The 23,621-nt window shown below is 47.7% G+C and overlaps 1 protein-coding gene across 4 annotated transcripts in view; it reads right to left on the minus strand.

Annotated features, from left to right (window-relative positions):
• The window catches only part of TASOR2 (transcription activation suppressor family member 2), a 79,474-nt gene that overhangs the window by 24,951 nt on the left and 30,902 nt on the right, over positions 1 to 23,621 (minus strand). For 2 of the 4 annotated variants that reach the window (XM_090041519.1, XM_090041520.1), the window contains exons 11-16: positions 20,090 to 20,193; positions 17,715 to 17,787; positions 17,519 to 17,593; positions 11,393 to 12,187; positions 2,768 to 3,004; positions 644 to 1,535 (exon numbers count right to left, since the gene is read on the minus strand). In XM_090041519.1, coding sequence (XP_089897645.1) covers positions 644 to 1,535; positions 2,768 to 3,004; positions 11,393 to 12,187; positions 17,519 to 17,593; positions 17,715 to 17,787; positions 20,090 to 20,193 — 2,176 coding nt within the window. Of the gene's footprint in view, positions 1 to 643; positions 1,536 to 2,767; positions 3,005 to 11,392; positions 12,188 to 17,518; positions 17,597 to 17,714; positions 17,788 to 20,089; positions 20,194 to 23,621 lie in introns of all 4 variants that reach the window. The other 2 variants (XM_090041517.1, XM_090041518.1) reach the window with 1 other exon arrangement.

Raw genomic sequence — 23,621 nt, forward strand, 5'->3', positions numbered from 1 at the left:
TTGTATGCCAGCATATATGGTATGTATGTAAAGACCATGCCCTCTCACAACCAATATAGCTCTGCTGACAAAACCCTTGGGTGTGGACACCATACTGCTGACAAGAGGGATTTCACTGGCCTGTATCAGGGCTGTCCAACTGGTGGCCAGAAGCCTCCAAGGTCCTGTCCAGCCACTGCTCCTCCTGCTGCTGCCAGGGTCTCCAGACTCCCTCTCCCTCCTCCAGCTTTTACTTCCTTCCCCGCCACTGGCTGTGGGCTGAGCAGCCTGCAGAGGCCTACAGACTCCACAGCCCATGCAAGGAGAGGATTGTGCTACCCACACCTGTTCATGTGATTGGTGTGGGGAGGGACAGGGGCTGCACAGCCTGCCCAAAGAGGCTGTGCGGTGTGCAGCTCCAAGCTGCTCGTAAGTGAGGCCAGGGCTGTCCAACTTATGTCAGTCAGGGGAAAGTGTAGTAAAGCCAGGAAAAACCATTGCTTCTACTGCCAACATACCACATCTCCACTGCTGACTCTGCTACAGGGGCAGAAGTGCCCTAGTATAGATGAGCCCACATAGACCCAGTTTCCCAAAACACTTCAAGAGCACAGCAGAGACATGGCATTAACTGCAGTGCAACATTTCTGGCCTCAGCACCTACCCGTGTAGAGCCCGAATGACGGTTTTCTCTAAGGAGTCTTTGGTGTACTGGCTATCTAGACTGAAGAGGTACTCGGCTTCCCACTGGCATGTCACTTTGACAGACCCGTCGCAGCTGTTCACTGTGTGCGATTTGAAGAAGTCCTCTTTCAACCTGGGCTTTACCACCAAGTCCTTGAATTGCTTTGGCATGTGAGTGTTGTTCTGCTGATGCCGGAAGGGCAGCACCTTCCCAATGAGTGGGCCGGTCTTGGGGTTTTTGGCTCCATTCTTGGAGAGGGAAGAACCTTGCGCTCCTTTTGAGTGACCCTGTTTTTTAGGGTGCTCGGACATCAAGGAGGCATAAGAATGCTCTGAGGAGATAGTAGAGTACTTGCTCCCCTCTAACATCTCTATGCCCTCCTTAGAGGGCAACGTCCGAGCTTTTGTAGAGTTAGGGCTGGTGCTGTTCTTCTTGTTGGAAATCACAGGGATTTTCTCTTTTGGGCTAGAAGCAAAGCCCTCTTTTGATTCAGATTTTTCAGGAGATGAAAGTTTATGGTTATGTGTTTTGCTAGATGAAGATCCTCCCTTCGATTGCTTATCCACCCGGTGATATTCGTGGTCAGAAGCCACTCGTGAGGGCTTCTTCTTATGAAGACGGCGCTGCTCCTTTGCAGTGCCCGGAGGTAAGGCGGCACTATTGTCTTTAGGAATAATTGGGGGAATGCAAGAGCCCAGAGCGAGGTCAGCCAGCAAATTCAAGGCATGAGATTCATAGTTACTTCCTTTCAGAGACAGGTCGATGTCTTGAGTGCCAACACTTTCTGTGTAAGCCTCATTTGTATCACCAGCTGTCCCTTGACTTTTCAAAGGGGCTTCATTTGGTGAGAGGGAGAACGACTCCTTTTTTGCTGCATGAGAAAAATACAAGGTTACATATTCTATCAGAAGAAACGCGTAAAGTACAGCTCTACTCCTACAGGTGACTTCAGGTGACAAGTAAAAAGACAGTTCTCCAACAACAAGCTGGCCAATCTGCAGTAAAGTTCAAGAGACACCAGAGGTCAATGTCACCATTATTAGTGTTACAGTCATACTTTAGGATAGGACTTAAGGTTATATTGTGGCAAGGGCTGTCCATAAAGCAAGGGGTTGCAAATCTAAAAGAACCTGAATTTGCCTACTTTGCACATACACTGTATAAACAAGTGTACATGTAACCATCCAACTGGCAGGCAACAACACTACATATGTCCCAAATAAGTTGTTTTAACATGACATTTTGCACACGCAGCCTTCATCTTGCAGCAACGTGGTGTTTTGCTTTTGATTCTCTCTGCAGTTGCAAATAAAAGACCCCCTTGATGCATAATTAGTTCTTTTGAGAGCAGAGTTTGTGCACGTTCCCTTCAAAGACCATACTCTTTATGCAGACTGAGACACGGGTCTGGCATCTCCTAGAATCTGACCCCACAGCATAGCAAATACATGACAGAAAGCTCTGTTTATTTTTTATGGACCATAGCAAGAGAGACCAATAAGTATTTGCAATCCGAGTCCAGGAAGTAGGAACACACTTCAAAGTCTCCTCTCTACCTAACAAAGGGGCCAGACAGCAAGAAAGGCTGGAGGCAGCTGAAGATCAGGATGTTGTAGCATGAGTGTGAAAAACACACACCTCATTTAAGAGTATAATGAACCTCCTGTTCCACCATTGATTTTGGCATGGTCACACCAGTTCTCAGTTTTAGACGCAGACTCTCCACGAGCCAACTTTTGCACGTGTTATATCAAAAAGCTTTCCACATTCCTTTGGAAACTCACTTTGCAGGGTGTGACAATCCCAGTTCTTTTAAAACCACTGGATTTATGCAACAGGCAACGCCCCCCCTGCAAAATTGGTGAGATTCCCATGGCAAATCGAGGCTATGAGACGCAAGCCAATTTGCTTTAAACCGGTTTAACAGCTCGAAGTGTTCTGAGCTGTTAAAGCAGTGCTCTGAGCCATCCATGAGCTGCACATTTTCCTAGGAGACTGGCTGAGACTAGGGTGGGGCTCAAAGCAGTTGAAACGGCGAATAAATCAAAGCCAGATCAAGCATGAACAATATGCCTCACATTTTAGATGAAAGAACTTTCTTACCCGGTTCCAATTGCTTTCTGGCTCTGGGCTTACAGCTGCCTGGAGCTATACTTTTTATCGTCTTACTTTTCACTTGCTTTGAGACTTTCTCAGTGTCTGGAACTTTTATTGCATCCATTTCCTTCAGCTTCTTTGGTCTCTGGGTTGTCAAAGCAGCATCGTCAGGAGGGAAGGTGCCTTTGGGTGTGGGTTCAGACTGCGTTCGATGCACAAATTCTGCAGACAGCACTTCAGCCCCTGGGATGAAGAAAAGTCCTTTTCATTAAACCTCTCTTTAAAACAGAATACTGACTTACTAGATTTAGGAATGGAAAAGAAAGTGCTCACAAGCAAGCAGTGACAAAAGAGCTGTCCTCAACTGCAAAACTGGCTGGGGGTCTAGCACACATTATGGTTGAAAGGGACCAGCGAGGGCTTATTAAAAATTAAAGTCTGGCTTGTGAGCTTCTAAGTGTGTGATTTGTCAACACTTCTGCTCTCTCTGAAAATTCAAGGAGTCTCGAGAGTCCTCCTGCCTGAGACCCAGGGGTATCTCTTTAGCATCCCCTGTGGCTTCCATGCACTTGGCTCACACCGCTCAGCATTTTTACTATAAGCAGAAGCTTTGGCATAATTTTCAAAGGCAGTGAAGTGCAGCGCTGGCTGGAACTGGGAGTCTCAAATGTAAGCGCTACAGCCAGGCTCACGGACTCCAAGGCACGATGAATAGAAACCACTGTGAAAGTCACCAGTTCAATCTGACCTGTATTAAAGACATGCTCCCACTACAGCGACTAACTGATACGGACACTACTACTGTACAATGCCTGGGGCAGCTGTTGGAGATCAAACGCTATTTTTTATAATCAAGGCATTCAGACTAAGTTCACTGCAATGTTTTCTTCACCTACTGTCATGGGGGTTGTACCAAGAATGCCATTCCCCTGTAACGAAGCCTAAACTAAAACCAGGAAGGGAAACCGTATTTTCTCACATATAATATGCAACTTTCCCCCACAAATCATAAAGGAGTAGGGCTGGAAGGGACCTCTGGAGGTCATCTACGGCAACCCCCTCCCTGAGGTGGGATCACTCCTAATCCATACCATCCTGTACGAGACACAGAGCGGGTCTTGCAGCTGCCAAGGCAGTGGGGTCCTTTTTTAACTCTCTCACAGCTACAGTTGTTGGCCGAGCAGTACAGCCTGTGTCTGAGGCAGCAAGTACGCTGCTGGTATCGTCTTGATGAGGCTTGTGACGTGGAGACAACACTGTATTTACAGGGACTTGTATAAAGGGCTACTTACAGTAAAGAACCAGCAGTCTTGCTACTGCCCTTGCAAGGATGTGAGGTCCTACCTTCTGTGACATACAGTAAGTCCTCATGGAAATATAGAGCATCCAAAAAGCATGGCATACCTGAAGACTGTCTGGGTGAGGCAGCAGGCACCAGGCAACTCCTGCTGCCACACTTCCTGACCACACCATGCTAGCGGTTCCCAAACTTTGACAGACTGAGCACCGCCAATTTAAAATGATACAGCCTTAAGTACCACCAGCACATTTTTCATACACATAGGTCACAGGCTACGTATTAGAACAACATCAAAACCCTTAGTAACCATCAAACATTGTTTTATCAGTTACAGTAGCCATCTCAAACAATTGTCAATTGGAAAAAAGACAGCGTAAGCCAGGGGCAGGCAACATTTTTGGCCGGAGTACTGAAAAAACTGCAATGTGCACCCTGTAAGGTGCAGGACAGCTGGCATGTCAGAAAACCAAAACTGGGCTGGGGGGTACATGGCAGGATATATAATTATTAACTATATTAATATGCAGTAAGTGTTTCATAGTAGTTTGGGGTCAGAAGGAACCTGAACAGATCATCTAGTCTGACTCCCCGCCACCGGACGGAGCACACGCTGGGATCACACAACCCCAGACAGGTGTTTGTCCAACATCTTTTTGAATTTACCCAAGGTAGGGAAGTGATCCTCACTCCTAGGAAGTTGGTTCCAGATCCTAGCCACCCTAACAGTGAAATAGTGCCTCCTAATCTCTAACTTGAACCTATTCTCCAGCAGCTTCTGGCCATTGTTCCTCATCACCCCGGGTGCTGCTGGGGGCAATAGGGCCCTTTCTACTTACTACTGATCTCCCCTAATGTGTTTGTAGGCAGCCACCAAATCCCCCCTCAGCCTCTGCTTGCTGAGGCTGAACAGGTTCAGGTCCCTCAGCCTCTCCTCATAGGGCCTGTCCTGTTGCCCTCCAACCAAGCGGGTGGCCCTCCTCTGAACCCTCTCAAGGCAGGCCATATCCTTCTTAAAATGCGGTGCCCAGAACTGGACGCAGTACTCCAATTATGGCCTGACCAGGGTCACGCAGAGGGGTAGGATCACCTCCCTGGACTGGCTTGAGCTGCATCTTTGGATGCACAAGGTACAGTTGGCTTTGCTGGCTGCAGTCTGGCATTGGTGGCTCATGTTCATCTTGGAGTCAATAATGACTCCAAGATCCCTTTCTGCCTCTGTGCTCACAAGGGGGGAGCTCCCCAGCTTGTATCTATGCTGTGGATTCCTTTTCCCCAGGTGCAGCACCCTGCATTTTCTGTAGTCTGTCTAAATCGAACTGCAAGTTAGGCAGCGGCCCTAGATTTTAGGAGGGCAAACTTCAACAAGCTAAGGAGGATAGTTGGAGAAGCGCTGAGGTCCCGGGAGGGAGGGGAGCCAGGTGTCCAAGGAAAGTGGTTGCTCCTTAAGGAGACGATCCTCCAAGCCCAAAGGAAGGTAATCCCAACGAGGATCAAAGGGAGCAGGAGAGCACACAAGCCTCCGTGGCTCACCAAAAGCATCCGGGAATGTCTCCTTGCTAAAAAGGAGGCTTACACCCAATGGAAAGCAGGGGTCATCACCAGGAAGGACTATTCTGTAGTTGCTCGGGGATGAAGGGGGGTAGTTAGGAAGGCCAAGGCAGAGATGGAACTGGGGCTAGCTTCCCAGATTAAGGACAATAAGAAGTCCTTTTTTAAATACGTAGGGGGTAAAAAGAAGGTCCCGGGTAATGTAGGGCCCTTGCAGGACGCGTTGGGAAATTTGGTCGTCACACCAGATGGCAAAGCTAACATGTTTAACGATTTCTTTGCCTCCGTCTTCCTAAATAGGGACCAGGACAGCCACCTCCCTGCTGGGCCCCCCTCGTGCCCCGGGGGAGGCACACCTGGGCCACGGGTTAGCGAGGATTTAGTTAGGGAGCTTCTGGAGGGGTTGGACGTATTCAAGTCAGCCGGTCTGGATGATCTCCACCCTAGAGTTCTAAAGGAACTGGCCGAGGTCATTGCAAGTCCCCTGGCACGGCTTTACGAGCACTTGTGGTGCTCTGGTGAGGTACCGGAGGACTGGAAGAGGGCCAACGTGGTCCCCATCTTCAAAAAAGGCAGGAAGGAGGACCCGGGAAACTATAGGCTGGTTAGTCTTACCTTGATCCCAGGCAAGCTGTTCGAGAAAATTATGCTGGCACACATCCGGGGGGGGCCAGCGGGGGACTGCATGCTTAGGGGCAACCAACACAGGTTCATCAGTGGCAGGTCCTGTCAGACCACCCTGGTGGCCTTTTACGATCAGATCACCAGATCATTAGATGCAGGGGTAGCAGTGGATATAATCTTCCTGGACTTCCGGAAGGCTTTTGACACTGTCTCTCACCCCGTTCTCATTAAGAAACTGGGGGCTGTGGTGTAGACACCAACACAGTCCAATGGGTCGCCAACTGGCTGGAGGGCCGCCCCCAGAGGGTGGTAGTGGATGGGTCCTTTTCAACCTGGAAGGACGTGGGCAGTGGGGTTCCCCAGGGCTCGGTCCTCGGGCCCGCGCTGTTCAACATCTTCATCAGTGATTTGGACGAGGGGGTAAAAAGCACCCTGTTCAAATTTGCTGATGACACTAAGATGTGGGGGGGCCTGGGCACACTGGAAGGATGCAACAGGCTACAATCAGACCTAGACAGGTTACAAGGGTGGGCGGACGAGAATAGGATGGGATTCAACACAGACAAGTGCAAGGTGATGCACCTCGGAAGGAACAACCGGCACCATACCTACAGGTTAGCATGGAGGCAGAAAGGGATCTGGGGGTCATCATTGACTCCAAGATGAACATGGGCCGGCAGTGTGGGGACGCGGTCAGGAAGGCCAACCGCACCTTGTCCTGCATCCACAGATGCATCTCGAGCAGGTCCAGGGAGGTGATCCTCCCCCTCTATGCGGCACTGGTCAGGCCGCAGCTGGAGTATTGCGTCCGGGTCTGGCACCGCACTTCAGGAGGGATGTGGACAACATGGAGAGGGTCCAGAGGAGGCCACTCGCATGATCAGGGGACAGCAGGGGAGGCCCTACGAGGAGAGGCTATGGGACCTGAACCTGTTCAGCCTCCACAAGAGAAGGCTGAGGGGGATCTTGTGGCCTGTTATAAACTACTCAGGGGGGACCAGCAGGCATTGGGGGAGTCTCTGTTCCCCCGAGCACTGCCAGGAGTGACCAGGAATAACGGTCACAAGCTGGCAGAGGGTAGGTTTAGGTTAGATATCAGGAGGCGCGACTTCCCGATCAGGGTGGCTAGGATCTGGAACCAGCTTCCAAGAGAAGTGGTGCAGGCTCCTACCCTGGGGGTGTTTAAGAGGAGGCTGGATGAACACCTTGCTGGGGTCATTTGACCCCAGTACTCTTTCCTGCCATGGCAGGGGGTCGGACTAGATGATCTGCTCACGTCCCTTCCGACCCTAGAAACTATGAAACTAAGCAGCCTCTCTCCCTTCGAGCATGCCTACCTCTCCCCACATCTTGGTGTCATTGGCAAACTTGGACAGCGTGCTTTCCACTCCCTCGTCCAAGTCACTGATGAAGATGTTGAACAGTGTAGGCCCTGGAGAACCCCACTGCCACATCCCTCCAGGCTGAGTACGACCTGTCCACCACCACTCTCTGGGTGCGCCCCATCAGCCGATTTTTGACCCATCCAACTGTGCAGGCATCAGTGCCACAGTTGCTCAATTTATTAATGAGGATGGGGTGAGAGACAGTGTCAAAGGCCTTCTTAAAGTCCAGAAAGACTACGTCCACAGCAACACCATCATCTAGGGATTTAGTTACCTAGTTTCATAGTTTCATAGTAGCTAGAGTCGGAAGGGACCTAGGAAGATCATCTAGTCCGACCCCCTGCCTTAGCAGGAAAGAGCACCGGGGTCAGATGACCCCGGCAAGGTGCTCATCTAACTTCCTTTTAAAAATCCCCAGGCTAGGAGCCTGCACCACTTCCCCTGGAAGCTGGTTCCAGGCCCTAGCCGCCCTGACTGTGAAGTGGCGCCTCCTAATATCTAATCTAAACCTACCCTCCGCCAGCTTGTGACCGTTATTCCTGGTCACTCCTGGCAGCGCACGGGGGAACAGGGACTCCCCCAATACCTGCTGATCCCCCCTGACCAGTTTGTAGCAGGCCACAAGGTCCCCCCTTAACCTTCTCTTGTGGAGGCTAAACAGGTTCAGGTCCCGTAGCCTCTCCTCATAAGGCCTGCCCTGCTGACCCCTGATCATACGAGTGGCCCTCCTCTGAACTCTTTCCATATTGTCCACGTCCCTCTTGAAGTGTGGGGCCCAGAACTGGACGCAGTACTCCAGCTGCGGCCTGACCAGTGCCGCATAGAGGGGGAGGATCACCTCCCTGGACCTGCCCGAGATGCATCTGTGGATGCATGACAGGGTACGATTGGCCTTCTTGACTGCCTCCCCACACTGCCGGCCCATGTTCATCGTGGAGTCAATGACGACTCCAAGATCCTTTTCCGTCTCCGTGCTGGCAAGAGGGGAGTTGCCCAACCTGTAAGTGTGGTGCCGGTTCTTCCTCCCCATGTGCAACACCTTGCACTTATCAGTGCTAAACCCCATCCTATTCTCATCCGCCCACCGTTGCAACCTGTCAAGGTCAGCTTGTAGCCTATTGCACCCTTCTAGTGCGCCCACATCCCCCCACATCTTAGTGTCATCAGCAAACTTGAACAGGGTGCTTTCTACCCCGTCATCCAAGTCACTGATGAAGATGTTGAACAGTGCGGGCCCGAGGACCGAGCCCTGGGGGACCCCACTGCCCACGTCCTTCCAGGTCGAGAAGAACCCATCCACTACCACCCTCTGGGTGCGGCCCTCCAACCAGTTGGCGACCCATTTGACCGTGTGGGCATCGACACCACAGTCTCCCAGCTTTTTGATGAGGACAGGGTGAGAGACAGTGTCGAAAGCCTTCCGGAAGTCCAGAAAGACTACATCCACAGCAACCCCTGCGTCTAATGATTTGGTGACCTGATCGTAAAAGGCCACCAGGTTGGTCTGACAAGACCTGCCACTGATGAACCCATGTTGGTTGCCCCTGAGCATGCATTCCCCCGCAAGGCCCTCCTGGATGTGTGCCAGGATAATTTTTTCAAAGAGCTTACCCAGGATTGAGGTCAGACTAACTGGCCTGTAATTTCCCGGGTCCTCTTTTTTTCCCTTTTTGAAGATAGGGACCTGGTCATAAAAGACCATCAGGTTGGTCAGGCAGGACCTGCCTTTGATGAACCCATGTTGATTTCCCCTGGGCATGATGTCCCCTGCCAGCCCCCACAGATGTGCTCCTTGATAATTTTTTCAAGGGTTTTCCTCAAGACTGATGCTAGGCTTATGGGCCTATAGTTTCCTGGGTCCTCCTTTCTCCCTTTCGTATAAATGGGGACCACATTAGCTAGTTTCCAATCTCCAGGCACCTGGCCCATGGACCACGATAGCTTGTACAGCCAGGCCAAGGACACAGCAATGACCCCCACCAGCTCTCACAACACCTGTGGGTGGAGGGCATCAGGGTTCGCAGATTTAAAAATACCCAGCCTTTCCAGAAGATCCCTAACTACATCTGCGCAGACCTGAGGCCTAGTAGTGCTATCCCCAGGATTGCCCCTACCTTTGGTGGGAGAGCTGTCCTGGTCCCCGTCCAAGAAAACAGAGGCAAAGAGCTTGTCAAATATTTCAGCTTTCTCGTCTGTGTAGCCACAAGATTACCATTTGAGTCTAGCAGGGGCCCTGCATTACCCAGTGCCCTCTTCTTACTCCCAATGTATTTGAAGAAGGACTTTTTGTTGTCCTTAATCCTGGTCGCTAGCCTGAGCTCCACCCCTGCCTTGGCCTTCCTAATGGCCCTCCTACACTCACAGGCCAAGGAGTATTCCTCCTTGGTGATAGCCCCTCCCTTCCACCAGGTGTACGCCTCACTTTTGGCTCTCAGGCACTCTCCAATGTTGCTTCCTGCCCTGGCCCCTTGAGGGGAGTTGCGAGTAGGCAAGGCTGGGGCCCAAGCAGATTGGGGCAGCTGTGGCTGCTATTCCCGGGAGCTCCTGTGACCAGGTCCCTGTGGGGGGCCAGCTCTGCCCTGCTCACAGGGAGGCTGAGCTTGGACCCAGAAGCACTCCCAAGCCTGGCATCCTGCCTCAGCTAAGCAGTGTCCCCTCACAGAGCCAGCACAGAAGGATGTGGCCCTTCCCAGAGTGACCTGGGACTTTCCAGGGGCATGGGGGTCTCCCATCACTGTGCACACCCCAGGGTAGGCATGAGGACCACCAGCCCCTTGGATTTATGTGCGAGGTGGAGGCGGCTGCTGCTGCATGCTGAGCTCTGCGCCTCAAGAGCCACACGTGACGCCATGTGCATGCTGCTGCTGGACAGCCAGTGCATGGAAGGCACATGGTGTCGTGCGCCGCTCCCGAGGCAACGGCAGCCGCCTTGCGCACAAACCCAGGGGGTAGATGCTCCCTGTGCCTACTGCATGGTGTGCACAGTGGCAGGAGCTCTCCTGAGCCCCTGGATGACACACCTAGGGCTCCCACCATCTCCCTCCCCAGGAGCCCATTCAGTCCTGCCTCTGCCCCCAAGGTCTGGAACAGTCTGCCATCGGAGGTGGTTCAAGCACCTACATTGAACACCTTCAAGAGCAAATTGGGTGCTTATCTTGCTGGGATCCTATGACCCCAGCTGACTTCCTGCCCCTTGGGCAGGGGGCTGGACTCGATCTCCCGAGGTCCCTTCCAGCCCTAATGTCTATAAAATCTATGAAATCATGGGGGCCTTAATCTGCAACACTCCCACACATCCCTTCCTCCCAACACACCTACCTGCTGGGCACTGCTCCACACGTGGCTGGACTGTGTTCCCAGCTGCCTGCAGCAGGCTGCAGCTGGGTGTCTGTGTGCGTGTGCCATTCCCCCCGGCCTTCCACATACTACTTTCCAGTTTGTCTGCGTACGACTGGTGGGTTTGGGACCTGCTGCTCTATGTTCTCAGGAGAACTTACTCCACGTCACACAATCAGCTACAACTCTAGAAAAAACTTTTTTTCTTTCCAAAAATCAAATGTGCATGCTTTATTTGGGGCAGGGAGTGGTATGTAAGAAGATATGGTATTATTCATTCAACTAGTAACAACCGTAGGTTTGGAAACTGAGTTTCCTGCCTGGGATATTATTATTACTTAAACTTTTACCTGCCTAAGACTACTGTGATAGAGTTTTAAGCTCTGTATGTGTATTGCACTTACCTGTGAAGATCTCCTTGGGATTTGTGATGCTTACCTCTTTTCCTTCTGTGTGGAAACTGCAAATTGGCCAACTTGAGTGTAGGCTCATTCGAATACGTCGTGAGCCCTTGTTTCTTGGGAAATGGGAAAGTCATGTTCACCTTGATCTTTTTGGTTCCTTGTCTGTTTCGGTTAGTGTCCACCACCGAAAGCATCTTTAAAGGGGCCCACTTCTTCCTGGTATTCGTTACCATGGCCCTGCTGGATTTTCTCTTACTCTGCTGCAACTTCACATTACTTGCTGGGTTGGTGTTGGCTGTGGTGTCTTCACTCCCTGGGTTCAGTCCTGCTGTGGGCTTAGGTTTTTCAGTTTCAACCCTTATCTCGGCAGCTATGTCTGGAAGAACAGAGTCAGGAGGCAAAACTAAAGACACATCAGCATTGCAAGTCCCAGTCGAGTCACAGCATAAGGGCGGAGGGTTGCCAGCCAAACAGTCAGAAGCTGCAGACATTTCCAAAGTGTAGCTGCCAGGATCACGGAGGTACATCTGCAGCTGAGAAACTACCTGTTTTTGCCACTGGTCAGAAGAATCGAGACATTCAGGCATGTCTGGTGATATGTGAAAACAAGGGGGAAGTTTGTTTTTTTTGCTGGAAGTTGCTGGTGTGTTTTTATCAAGTTTGGCAAACTCCTGGAAGTAATGCTTAATCAGAAGACTGGAGTGGCTGCCTGCACTCAACGGGCACTTTGTGGCTTCAAGATAGGCGTAGCGAAGGCCCGGTAGAATGCAGGAGACTTTTAGAGATAGATTGCTGCTTTTGTTTTCAAGTTTCAAGTCCTGTTTCTGTCCTGGAGAGAAAAAATATTTCGAACATCAATTAAAAAAAAAAAAAAGAACCATTCTCTTTGCTTGGATGGATGCTTGTAACTTAGTGCATCTACATGTGCACTTTATTGAGGAGCTGACTAATTAGCTATGCAGTAAAGCATCGTCATCTACACGTGTCAGTATTTGGGTGTAGTAACGCAACTAACTCTACTGAAAGTTTGGGACTGTACTATCTTACGGTGAAGTACTTAACTCTGCTGAAATACATACGTAGATGGTGGCAGGGGCTGGCTGGGGCACAAGAGTGCTGAAGTACAGGGGCTGCCTGCCACCTAGCTCTTGTACTTTAGCACCCTTGTGCCCCAGCCAGCCCCGACACTGCCACCTGGAGCCTGGGGCTGACCACCCCCCACCCCCCAGACCCCCTGCCAGCCCAGGGCTGCTCCGCCCCAGCTCAAGCTGCTACAGTCCGGGGTGCACATATAGATGCTGTGCACAAGAGCAGCAGACTCCCGCATGAACTACGCCGGACTTTACAGCACCTTAATGGCACATGTAGATGCATCCACTGTTGCTAGCATTACAGAGATTTATGGAGGTCCAAAGCTGAGGAGGCTCCTTAGAATCAAGTAGGAAATAATGCTCTTCCATTAGCTTCTCCATCAAGGAAGAAATCCAGAAGATTTAGAGTAAAGCATGGAATATTACATATCAAATGCAGTCTGATCCAACTGTCTGAGTGATCCCATGGAATACTGAAAATTTGGGTAATCAAAATTTTGAGTATCTGAATTTTTGTTTCCATGCAAAGGTAAGGTTTAAGGGATGACTTATTAAAGACGTCCCAAAATAAAGCTGAATGATATGGTTTGTCTGCCTGTTTAGCTGCTGCCCTCAGGATCTGTACTATTTTACTATTCTACTGTAGGCAAAGGAAAAAGTCATTGACATTACTGGAAGGTGATGTTTCTAAGCTAAGACATGCAGTGTCCTTTGCAGAAGGCAAGGAGGGGAGCATGGTATAGGAAGTTGTTAGAGTGCAATGGGATGGTAATAGGAAGCGCCATTATCATAACAATATACTCAGCTGGATGTACTGGGGAATTTGCTCATCTTATTGATGACAAGGTGGGAGGCTACAATAGGGCTATGATTAGGATTTCATCACCCACTGTCTTCAGCCCCAGGGCAACAGAAGTCTCACTGTGGGTAGGGCTCTTTCTTCATCAGTACTTCTGCAAGAACTGGGGTGCCTGTCTCAACCCCTCCTCTCCAATGGATAACTTAAGTCAGATGTGGCTCACAGGTTTTTTCCCCCAGATGCTCAATCTGTGCAATGCATTTCCCTATTGATCCAGCTACAGCCTCTCAACAGCAGCTTGAACCTCTGCAAATGCAAGACTCAATTAATAGATTTCCCTCCCAGCAGGGTGGCTGGTGGCACTCCTTTGCTGCTGCCTTAGGCTGAAGAATGCAGTGGCAAACTTATTAAAGCCCCGGTGCTTGTGTTAGGCTTGGTCTACACTTCTCACTTTGGCTGCAGCTATAACACCACTGCTGCATGAAGAGCTTCAAAGGCAAGCACATTTGCTCTCAGAGGCCTCAAGTGAGGACACAGCAATTGAGCAAACTCAGCTTCCATCTCTCCCCTCCTCTTCCCTTTTTCATCCTTTGCTCATGCAATTCCCAGCTTGCCTTACTGATCTGACCTGGCCTCTTCTCGCAGCCAGGAAAGAACCTAAAATGCAATGCTTTTAACCCCGGAGAGGGGAAAGTGCAGTCCTAAGCTGCAAGTCAGATTGAACTGTGCTAACACAGGTCTGCAGATGATTACAATTAACCAGCAACTTACAAGTGAGTCCCATTGAAAGAGACCAACACAATGAAATCTGGATGGTGGATGAAATGTTAAAATCTCAGTGTAACATCACTGAAGAAGATGGGCTCCCAAGGGAGGCGGTGCTCTCCCCTACCTTGGGGGTCTTAAGAGAAGCCTGGATAGATATCTGGCTGGGGTATTATGATCCCAGCACTCATTCCTGCCGAGGGTGGGGGGGGTGGGGGGTCAGACTTCACGATTTGTTCAGGTCCCTTCTGACCCTAGAAACTATGAAACTATAAGATACAGGCCACCGTTGAAATAATTCCAGAATAGAGATATAATCTAATCTAATATCCGGGATGGCTTGAGCAGGCGGTTGGACTATTTGAGGTCCTGAGGGCTTTTCCAGCTACTTTGTTACAATTCTGTGATCTGATAATAAATACTGTCATTTCCAAAGAGCATCCTTTCTTCCCTTTACTACTGCTGCCACTATCTTCCTTCCTATTGCTCAGGGTTCAAATCACGGACTAACAGCCAACTCCTCCTCATGCTCCTGCAGAATTATTACAACCAGGCCCAGCTGCTGCTTTCCCCACCACACCGCCAAGCTGTGCCCTTTCTACCAGCAGCTAAAATATTCCCTCAGACTCTCACCATTTCCTATTAGCACTACAGCAAAAAAGCATGCCTCCTGCTTTGGGGATGCCCCTGCTGTCCACAGAGCAAAACAGTGCCACTGAAAGGGTGATCCCCATTCATTTGTGCATCTCTTACCTTGCTGTATCCCCCTCAACTCACTCGCTCCCTTCCTCCCTTCTGCCTGCAAGGCACACTCCCAAGAAAAGCCACACTCCCTTTCACATCCTGCCATTAATCTGCTCCAGCCTAAGTCTGGACTCAGTCTCCTGTTGTATTTTCTCCTTTTTGTTCTGCCAGCTGTCTGAGTCACAAAGCCATTTGGTTTCCTTCTCTCCCTTCTGTAGCTCGGCGTTTCCCTCCTCACACCAGTTTCCCAAGCTGCAGTCATCTCTTCCTTTGATAAGCCCATTTCTTCCATGACTCCCAGAACAGAGACTTTCTAGTTAAGTGTAAAAGTAAAATACAAGTGAAATGACCCCTATACTCCCTAGATTTCCCCATGTGTCCTGTCTGCTTTCTAGCTCAGCAGTTCTCAAACAGGGTGCCACAATGTTAGCACTCTTAGGTTCACAAACATGAATTGTGAGATAAATCAGAGATTTCAAATAGAAATCCATGGCTGGGGTCTTTCTGAGTTCTCTGCAACAAAAAAACTGCTCTACTATTTTTCTGTAGGCAAGAAAGAGTAGAAAAGGAAGAGCTGGCATTTTCCAAGGGGTGCCTCGGGTCTATCTACAGGTACCTTGAGTCTATAAAGGCTGAGAACCACAGTTCTAGTTTATAAAATATTCAAGGTAGGCATGTTTTCTATGCACTGCGCAGCGCCGTGCACATTGCTGCCATAGGACCAACACAGCAACAAGAACTGAAGGCAGACCCTGCATCGTGTTTTATTGGCTTGAGCTTAGCATGACTCACCTAAACCAAAGCCAAAAATGATATGGGATATCTAAACAGCAATGCTATTCTAAGCCTAGGGCAGCTGGTGTCACTTTAGGCTGAAACTCTGTATTACAGGAGAAAGAGAAGCTCAGTTTTTGAGAGTGAAGCTGTTCAAAAGCAATTCCTGATGTGCTGAACTAATGAGAAGGCTACAGGTGAGGCAGCAAAAATATGGATCCCAAATACATAATGGAACTTGAATGCCATACAACAAGGAATATGAATGCCACCACTGTATATGGGACGGAGTGCACCCTCAACAAGTTTGCAGATGAAACCCCAAGCAGGAGGGACTAGTAGGTATGCTGGAGGGTTGGACTAGGATTCAAAGAGACCAAGACAAATTGAAGGATTCGACCAAAAGAAATCTCATGACGTTCAATAAGAACTTGTGTAAAGTCCTGCACTTAGGACAGAGCAGTCCTACGTACCCATACAGACTGAGGACTGACTGGCTAAGCAGCAGCTTTGCAGAAAAGAAACAGTGGACAAGAAGCTAAACAGGAGCTAGCAGTGTGCCTTCTTGCCAAGAAGGCTAACAGCATCCTGGGCTGCATTGGTAGAAGCGCTGCCAGCAGATTGAGGGAAGTGATTCTTCCCCTCTATTCAGCATTGGGGAGGCCACATCTGGAGTCATGTCCAGTTTTGGGCCCCCCACTACAGAAAGGATGTGGACAAAATGGAGAGAGTCCAGTGGAGGGCAACAAGAATGGTTGGGGGCTGGGGGACAGAACTTGCGAGAAGAGGCTGAGAGAACTGGGCTTATTTTCTCTGCAGAAGAAAAGACTAAGGGGAGATTTAATAGCAGCCTTCAACTCCCTGAAGGGGGGTTGAAAAGAGAATGGAGCTGGACCATTCTTAGTGGGGGCAAATGACAGGACAAGGAGCAATTGGCTCAAGTTGCAGTGAGGGAAGTTCAGGTTGGATATTAGGAAAATCCTTCTCACTACGAGGGTGGTGAAGCGCTGGAAAAGGTTACCCAGAGTGGTGGTGGAGTCTCCATCCTTGGGGGTTTTTAAGACCTGGCTAGACAAAGCCTTGGCTGGGATGATCTAGTTGGGGATGATCCTGCTTTGAGCAGGTAGTTGGACTAGATGTGACCTCCAGAGGTCCCTGCCAGCCCCCATTTTCTACAATTCTATATATAATATGGTGTAAACGTATTACACAAAATGTTATGTGTATATAACACGGAGGTGAAATTATTTCATGATTTGTGCGCACTCAACTTTGCAACCTTTATTCTATTTAACTAATTATTATTTTTATCATCCTCAGTCTTGGAGAAGAAAAGACTAAAGTGGGATTTGATAACAATCTTCAAATACCTGAAAGGTGGCTATATGGTGGACGGAAATAGACTATTCTTTGTAATCTCAGAGGACAGGACAAGATGCAATGGTCTTAAGTGGCAACAAGACTAATTTAGGTTGAAGTTTGGGAAGAGCTTTCTCACTAAGAGAGTAGTTAAGCACTGGAACAGGTTACCTAAAGAGGTTGTGGAATATCCATACATGGATGTTCATAAAAGCAGATTAGACAAATACTTGACTGGGATGGCTTAGTCAAGGATGATCCCACCTTGAGCAGTGGATTGGACTACCTGTAACATCCTGAGGTCCCTTCCAGCCTTACTGTTGTATGATTCTAGCACCTCTCTTTTAGGCATGGAATACAGGTCAGTATTATAAACCCAAGCAGCAATGAATTTAAGTAGTACTTTACCCATCAAAGCTCTTGGATTTAACTCTCGCTTCTTAGTGAAAGTGTCCAGCAAAAATCTACAGCTAAGCAATTCCTTTTAATTGCACTGGCATTCATGATTTAGATGGCTAAACCAATGCCCCTTTATGCCTCAAACAGGAATTGGATAAATCAAAATACAATATTTTTAGCAAGTTGAATATTTTCATCTATATAACAGTTGCAAACAAAGCAGCCCTACCTGTTACATATGTTGATCTAGATGAAGTGAAGAGAAACAAGGCAAGGAGACTGATGGGCTCATCAGGATCAACAGCTGCTAAAAGAAAAAAGAGATGTAGTGGGTTTTTCAATAAAAATAGGGGGGGAGGGGCAGTATCCTAGAATTTAAACAACCAAATTCTCCATTAAAGATTTCTCCCTTGTTACACTCTTACCTTCATCCCTCGTTAATGCCGAGGAGGAGAGTAAGAAAAGAAACCCTTGATCATGCAGGTGTTTGATGATCACCTAGAACAAACAGCCATGATATTACAGTGAGGGGTTTTTTTTGTTTGTTTCTTTCACTTCCTTTCATCCCCCCAAAAATTAATCTAATCTCTTCTTACAATATTTCTTAATAGCATTATTTTATCAAAATGTATTTAGTAGACAAACAAATGACAATCGCATTAGGCCCCTGGTTCTAAAAGTCTTTGAGGATGTTAATGGAAAATCACAAGTAGGAAAAGGTTCCCTAATAAAAAAATAAAGACAAGAACAAAACTGTTTTACAGCCTGCAAAAAATTATTCTGATTGTTTCACCAAACAAAACCAGAAATGACATTTTAAATACATTTTTTAACTTATGAATATGAAACACAGAAAGGAGAGAACCCCTTTGCAGTAGCTTCCCAATGTTTCAACACTTTTCATTATTTGATTTCTAAGCCAACTAATATTTATAATGATAAATCATAATGGTTTTGAACTGGTTTAGGAAAAGAATGAAAGCCGTATTTGCTACAACAGAAGAGTGAAAGCTTAGTTTATCCAAGAAAGTGATGTCATTTTTCAGCATTACAAAAGACCCGGAGCAACAACAAGTGGGAAAACCAGACTGCTGTTAAGTATCCAAGTTTTAAAAAGGCACAATGACCTCGGTGCAGCTGGCTTTCGCACAGTGACAGGGATCCCCTGAGATGCTTTCATTTTCACTTCTAGGCTGCATGAAGTGCACTGCCCCACACACAGTTGAAAGTGAAACAATGAGGCTGGTAAAATTACTTTCACTTTCCATTATATACCAGGGAATGCAAACCATCAAAATTAACTAACAGAAATTCAAATCAGAAGTAACAGAGCAGAGTGGGGCAAAGCGTGTCGTCTCCCCCTTGAAAAAAAGGAAACGGAAAAGAATTTGCAGTCCAATGTGACTGGTGTTTGAAGCTGCAGGAACACCTGTTCTCTTATCATTTGCATTCAGTTTACAAGCTGGAGGGGACATTGCTGTGGCACCTTCACCTCAGGGGCTCCTCTAAGTTTTCAACCTATGTTCAGGCCCTAAATTTAACCACCAATGCATTCAGTCTCTGACAGCAGTAAGAAGGGGCTGCAGATCCTCAACTGGTGAAAGCATGCCTCACTTGAAGCCGATTTATACCAGGCTCCCTTGCTCATGAGTCAAGGAACTCCATTTAGAGAAAGTGACTGGCAGGAAAACCCAAAACGGGGTGGAGGAACCCCAGAAAAACATAAATGCCAGGTCAGTAACCAAAAATGACAGTACTAACTTAGAGAGCAGAGATCATGTCTTACTGTGGCACTCTGGAGATCAGGCTAGGAGAGAGAGTGCGCCTGGAGCTCTGTGAAAAGCCTCTGCAGAAGACATGGTCCAGGATTACATACCACAGTAGAGGGGAGATTTCCCTTTAGAAGATGGATTGGTCTTTACAGCTTCAGAACTCAGGAAGCACTGGCAGCTTTGTGAGGATATGTGCCAAATATCTGTCTGGACCACAGTTACCATGGGGGTATAAAGGAGAACTCTAAAGACAAGGCACCTAATCAATGGCCAGTCATTTTTTAAAATCAGTTTCCACCAGCCTAATCTATAAATATCCTCACTGTCCAAGGAAAACTAATGTATGTGCTTTTAAAACCCAGTTGAATTCTACTTTATAAAACAATCCCAGCTGGGCACAGATCTAGACAGGCTCTACCTTGAATGCTGCTTTCTATTCAGGGGTATAGGTTGTAGCTATGTGGGTCTAAGGACATAGGCAGACAAGGTTCTTTGGGTAAATCTGATCTCTTTCATTAAACCAACTCAAATAGCTGGAAAAAATATTCTTTGCAAGCTTTTGGCTATAAACACCCTTCGTCAGGCTGAGGAAGCATCTGCAGTTGGTGTGTAGAAGATGGAAAAGCATCCAGGAAGAGCACACCTCAACTGCAGATGCTTCCTCAGCCTGACAACGGGTATTTATACCTGAAGGCTTGCAAAGAAGAACTGTTTCCAACTATTTGAGTTGGTCTAATAAAAGGTATTCTATTCAAGGTAGGGTATTTCATTTAGGCTGAAAACCAGTTTGCAGTTTAAAATCTGTAATCTGTTGTCACCATCAACAGTTTCTGTAAAGAGCAACTCCTGCTAGACTGATATCATTGTTTTAAGAGGCAGTTCGCAGCTACTTCTCAGAGCTAAGCCACACAGACTCTTATTCACATTATTTAGGGACAGACCTGGAAATGCTTCTCCCAAAGCTAAGGATCTGTGTTCAATTAATAAAGCCCATTTTCTCTTGAAAGCAACTTTCTTAAAGTTCTTACCAACTCTTTTTCCTTTAAAGTTTCTAATAAGTGATCCATTTTTTGGTGATCTTTGTTTGATATTTCCACTTCAAACAAACTGAAGTAAATGCCTTGATAACAGACTGGGGAGAAAACACAGATTATGCATTTAAAAGCAAACTTAAATGAACACAGGACATACAAAGAGTAAAAAATTAGCATGGCTTTTAAGTAATCAATCAATGAAATTCTTTTTTCATAGATTGTTAGGGGCTGGAAGGGACCTTGCACATCATTGGGTCTAGCTTCCCTTGTACTTTAAGACAAAAAGTAAGACAAAATTAAATAAATAAATGAATTTGGAAGTAAAAAAAAATTGACAGATTTCTTAAGCTGTTACACAAATTCACGACAGGGACAATCCATTGCTATCACCATTTTAAGAGGAAGTGTGCAGTCAAAACACTGCAACCAGCAAAACCAACATAATATATTTAGATTTGACTTTGCAGAAGTGTGTACAACACATGGTGTTTTTATAACAGACCCATGAATGCTGCTCCTACCACCAAGGCTTCTTTCTTATCTTGGATTATACAGTAAAGTGAAATCTCTGGTGATCTAACTCCTACCAAAGTCCACAGCAAAACTTCCCTTTGAAATCAATATTTCTTTCTCTGATCAAGCATAGGTGGCATTGTATTCTACAATTCTTTTCACCACATCCATGCAGTCAAAATTCCACATCAAAAGAGACCAACAGATTAAAACTGGGCATGTCTACACATGCATTTACTGATCGGTAAGTTACTGAGCAGTAAGTGGCTTTTATGCTGACATCTACACGTGCAGGCGTTACAGTGCAGTTTTGCTGTGCGTGGACTGATGTGGGACTAAAGTTAGCCCTGCATCAGTCCACACAAACAGGGTTACTGTGCAGTAAGGCGGCTGCACATATCTTACTGCACACTAAGTACTCGGGTACATCATGCAGGTAGCAAATTTACGCCCAAGTCGGTGTAAGTCACCATAGTTACTGCACAGTATGAGAACACACATGTAGATGTGTGCCTATACTATACTGCACAGTAATTTTCAGTTGGTGTGTAGTAATATAAGTCACTGCACAGCAACGGTGTATGTGTAGACGCACCCACCAGAAAGAAACCTGAACCCTCATGTTCCTCCCCACCAGTGGATCAGAGAGAAATAGTGTATCCATGTGCACTTTTATACATAATGAGAGTGGTAAAATGACTAGAAGCGTGGATCTTTCCATGGGTGGATCTAGAATTTTGAAAAGGGGGAAGGAGGGTGCAGATGATGTGATCCATCATCAAATGTAACAGCACGTTTTTTCCAGTTAAATAGAAACTAGAGGCTTTACTGGGAGCCCAGGGTTATAGATTCACAGATGTAGGGTTGGAAGGGACCTAAGTAGATCTTCAAGTCCAACCCCTTGCCCTGGGCAGGAGAGAATACTGGGCTTATATGACCCCAGCTAGGTAATTATCAAGCCTCTTTTTAAAGACTCCTAAGATAGAAGCCAGCACCACTTCCCTTGGAAGTTGGTTCCAGATCCTAGCCACCCTGACTGTGAAGTAGTGCCTTCTAATGTCCAGCTTGAACTTAATCTCAAACAACTTATGGCCGTTTATGGTGCTCGGGTGAACGGGGTCTCTCCCATTCCCCACTGGTAAGTTTATAGACGGCCACTAGGTACCCTTTCAGCCTTCTCTTATGAAGGCTGAACAGGTTCAGGTCCCGTAGCCTCTCCTTGTAGGGTTTGCCCTGCTGCCCCTGATCATGTGAGTAGCCCACCTCTGGACCCTCTCAATGCTGGCCACATCCCTCCTAAAGTGTAGTGCCCAGAACTGGACACAGTACTCCAACAGCGGCCTGACCAGTGCCGCATAGAGGGGGAGTATCACCTCCTTGGCCCTGCTTGTGATGCATCTGTGGATGTATGACAAGGTGCAGTTGGCCTTACTGACCGCATCCTCACATTGGCAGCCCATGTTCATGTTGGAATTGATAATGACTCCAAGATCTCTTTCTGCCACTGTGCTTTCGAGAAGGGAGTTCCCCAGCCTATGCTGGGGGCTCAAGATTATATTATGCATCTTAAAATGGAAGGAAAAACAAATGCAACTTAATTGGAATATGCATTAATGTGCTATATCATGTACTGTGCACAAGAAAACACAACAAAGTAGGCAAATGTAATCAAAGGATATTGTTTCATTAGTTTTATAGTCATTAGAATAAAATGTGTATTTCCTTTCCAGATTCATAAAACAAAATCTAGCCTTCTTGAGCATCTTGATAGTGCATGCATATTTTTACAGAAACATTATTTCCATACCTGAGTAAACATTCACCTAAGTTATCATTTCCACCTGTGAGTTAAATATTTTTAGCTAGAGTTAAAAATAGTCTGCAGAACTGTGAAGTAGGAGCTGGATTACTGAGAGGAGCCAATGGACAGTACAACTGCCAAAGAAAGGCAAACTTGATTAGTGGAACATTGAGACCACTAAAAAGGAGAGAAGGTCATAAACACCTGTGGAATGAAGAGTTTAGAAGGAAATCAGCTAGATGACAATAAGCCATGAAGTCAATGGACTCCCTCATGGCTGCCTGAATAGAAATGCCACTACCTCTGCCAGGCCGTTGGGTTTAAACTTTGGGTGGAGCAGGAACCAAAGGCTGGGGGTTGCAACAGTACCACTGCGCTCACCAGGATCCAGGACCTCTGGATCTTTCCCTTCCCTAAATCTGCTCTGATAAAATCTGCAATATTTTATTTAAGATGGAGTCTTCTGAGTCTCCCCAGAGCCCTGTAGGCCTTCCTTCTCATTTAAATTCTTAGAAAGGGGGACTGTGGTGTTGACACCCACACAGTCAATTGGGTTGCCAACTGGCTGGAGGGCAGAACCCAGAGAGCGGTGGTGGACGGGTCATTTTCGACTTGGAGGGATGTGGGCAGTGGGGTTCCACAGGGCTCGGTCCTCGGGCCCGCACTGTTCAACATCTTCATCAGCGACTTGGACGAGGGGGTAAAAAGCACCTGCTCAAGTTTGCTGAAAACGCTAAGATGTGGGGGGAAGTGGGCAAGCTAGAAGGGAGGAATAGGCTCCAATCGGACCTAGACAGGTTACAGGGGTGGGTGGAGGAGAATAGGATGGGATTCAACACCGACAAGTGCAAAGTGATGCACCTGGGGAGGAACAACCAGCACCATCCCTACAGGTTGGGGAACTCCCTTCTTGTCAGTACAGAGGCAAAAAGGGATCTTGGAGTCATCACTGACTCCAAGATGAACATGGGCTGGCAGTGTGGGGATGCAGTCAGGAAAGCAAACCGCACCTTGTCATGCATCCACAGATGCTTCTCGAGCAGGTCCAAGGAGGTGATCCTCCCCCTCTGTGCGGCACTGGTCAGGCCGCAGCTGGAGGACTGCGTCCAGTTCTGGGCGCTGTACTTCAGGAGGGATGTGGACAGCATGGAGAGGGTCCAGAGGAGGGCCACTTGCATGATCGGGGGCAGCAGGGCAGGCCTTATGAGGAGA

Source organism: Crocodylus siamensis, chromosome 4 (genome assembly GCF_052110815.1).
Source record: "Crocodylus siamensis isolate JL-2025a chromosome 4, ASM5211081v1, whole genome shotgun sequence".
NCBI classification, from domain to species: Eukaryota; Metazoa; Chordata; order Crocodylia; family Crocodylidae; genus Crocodylus; species Crocodylus siamensis.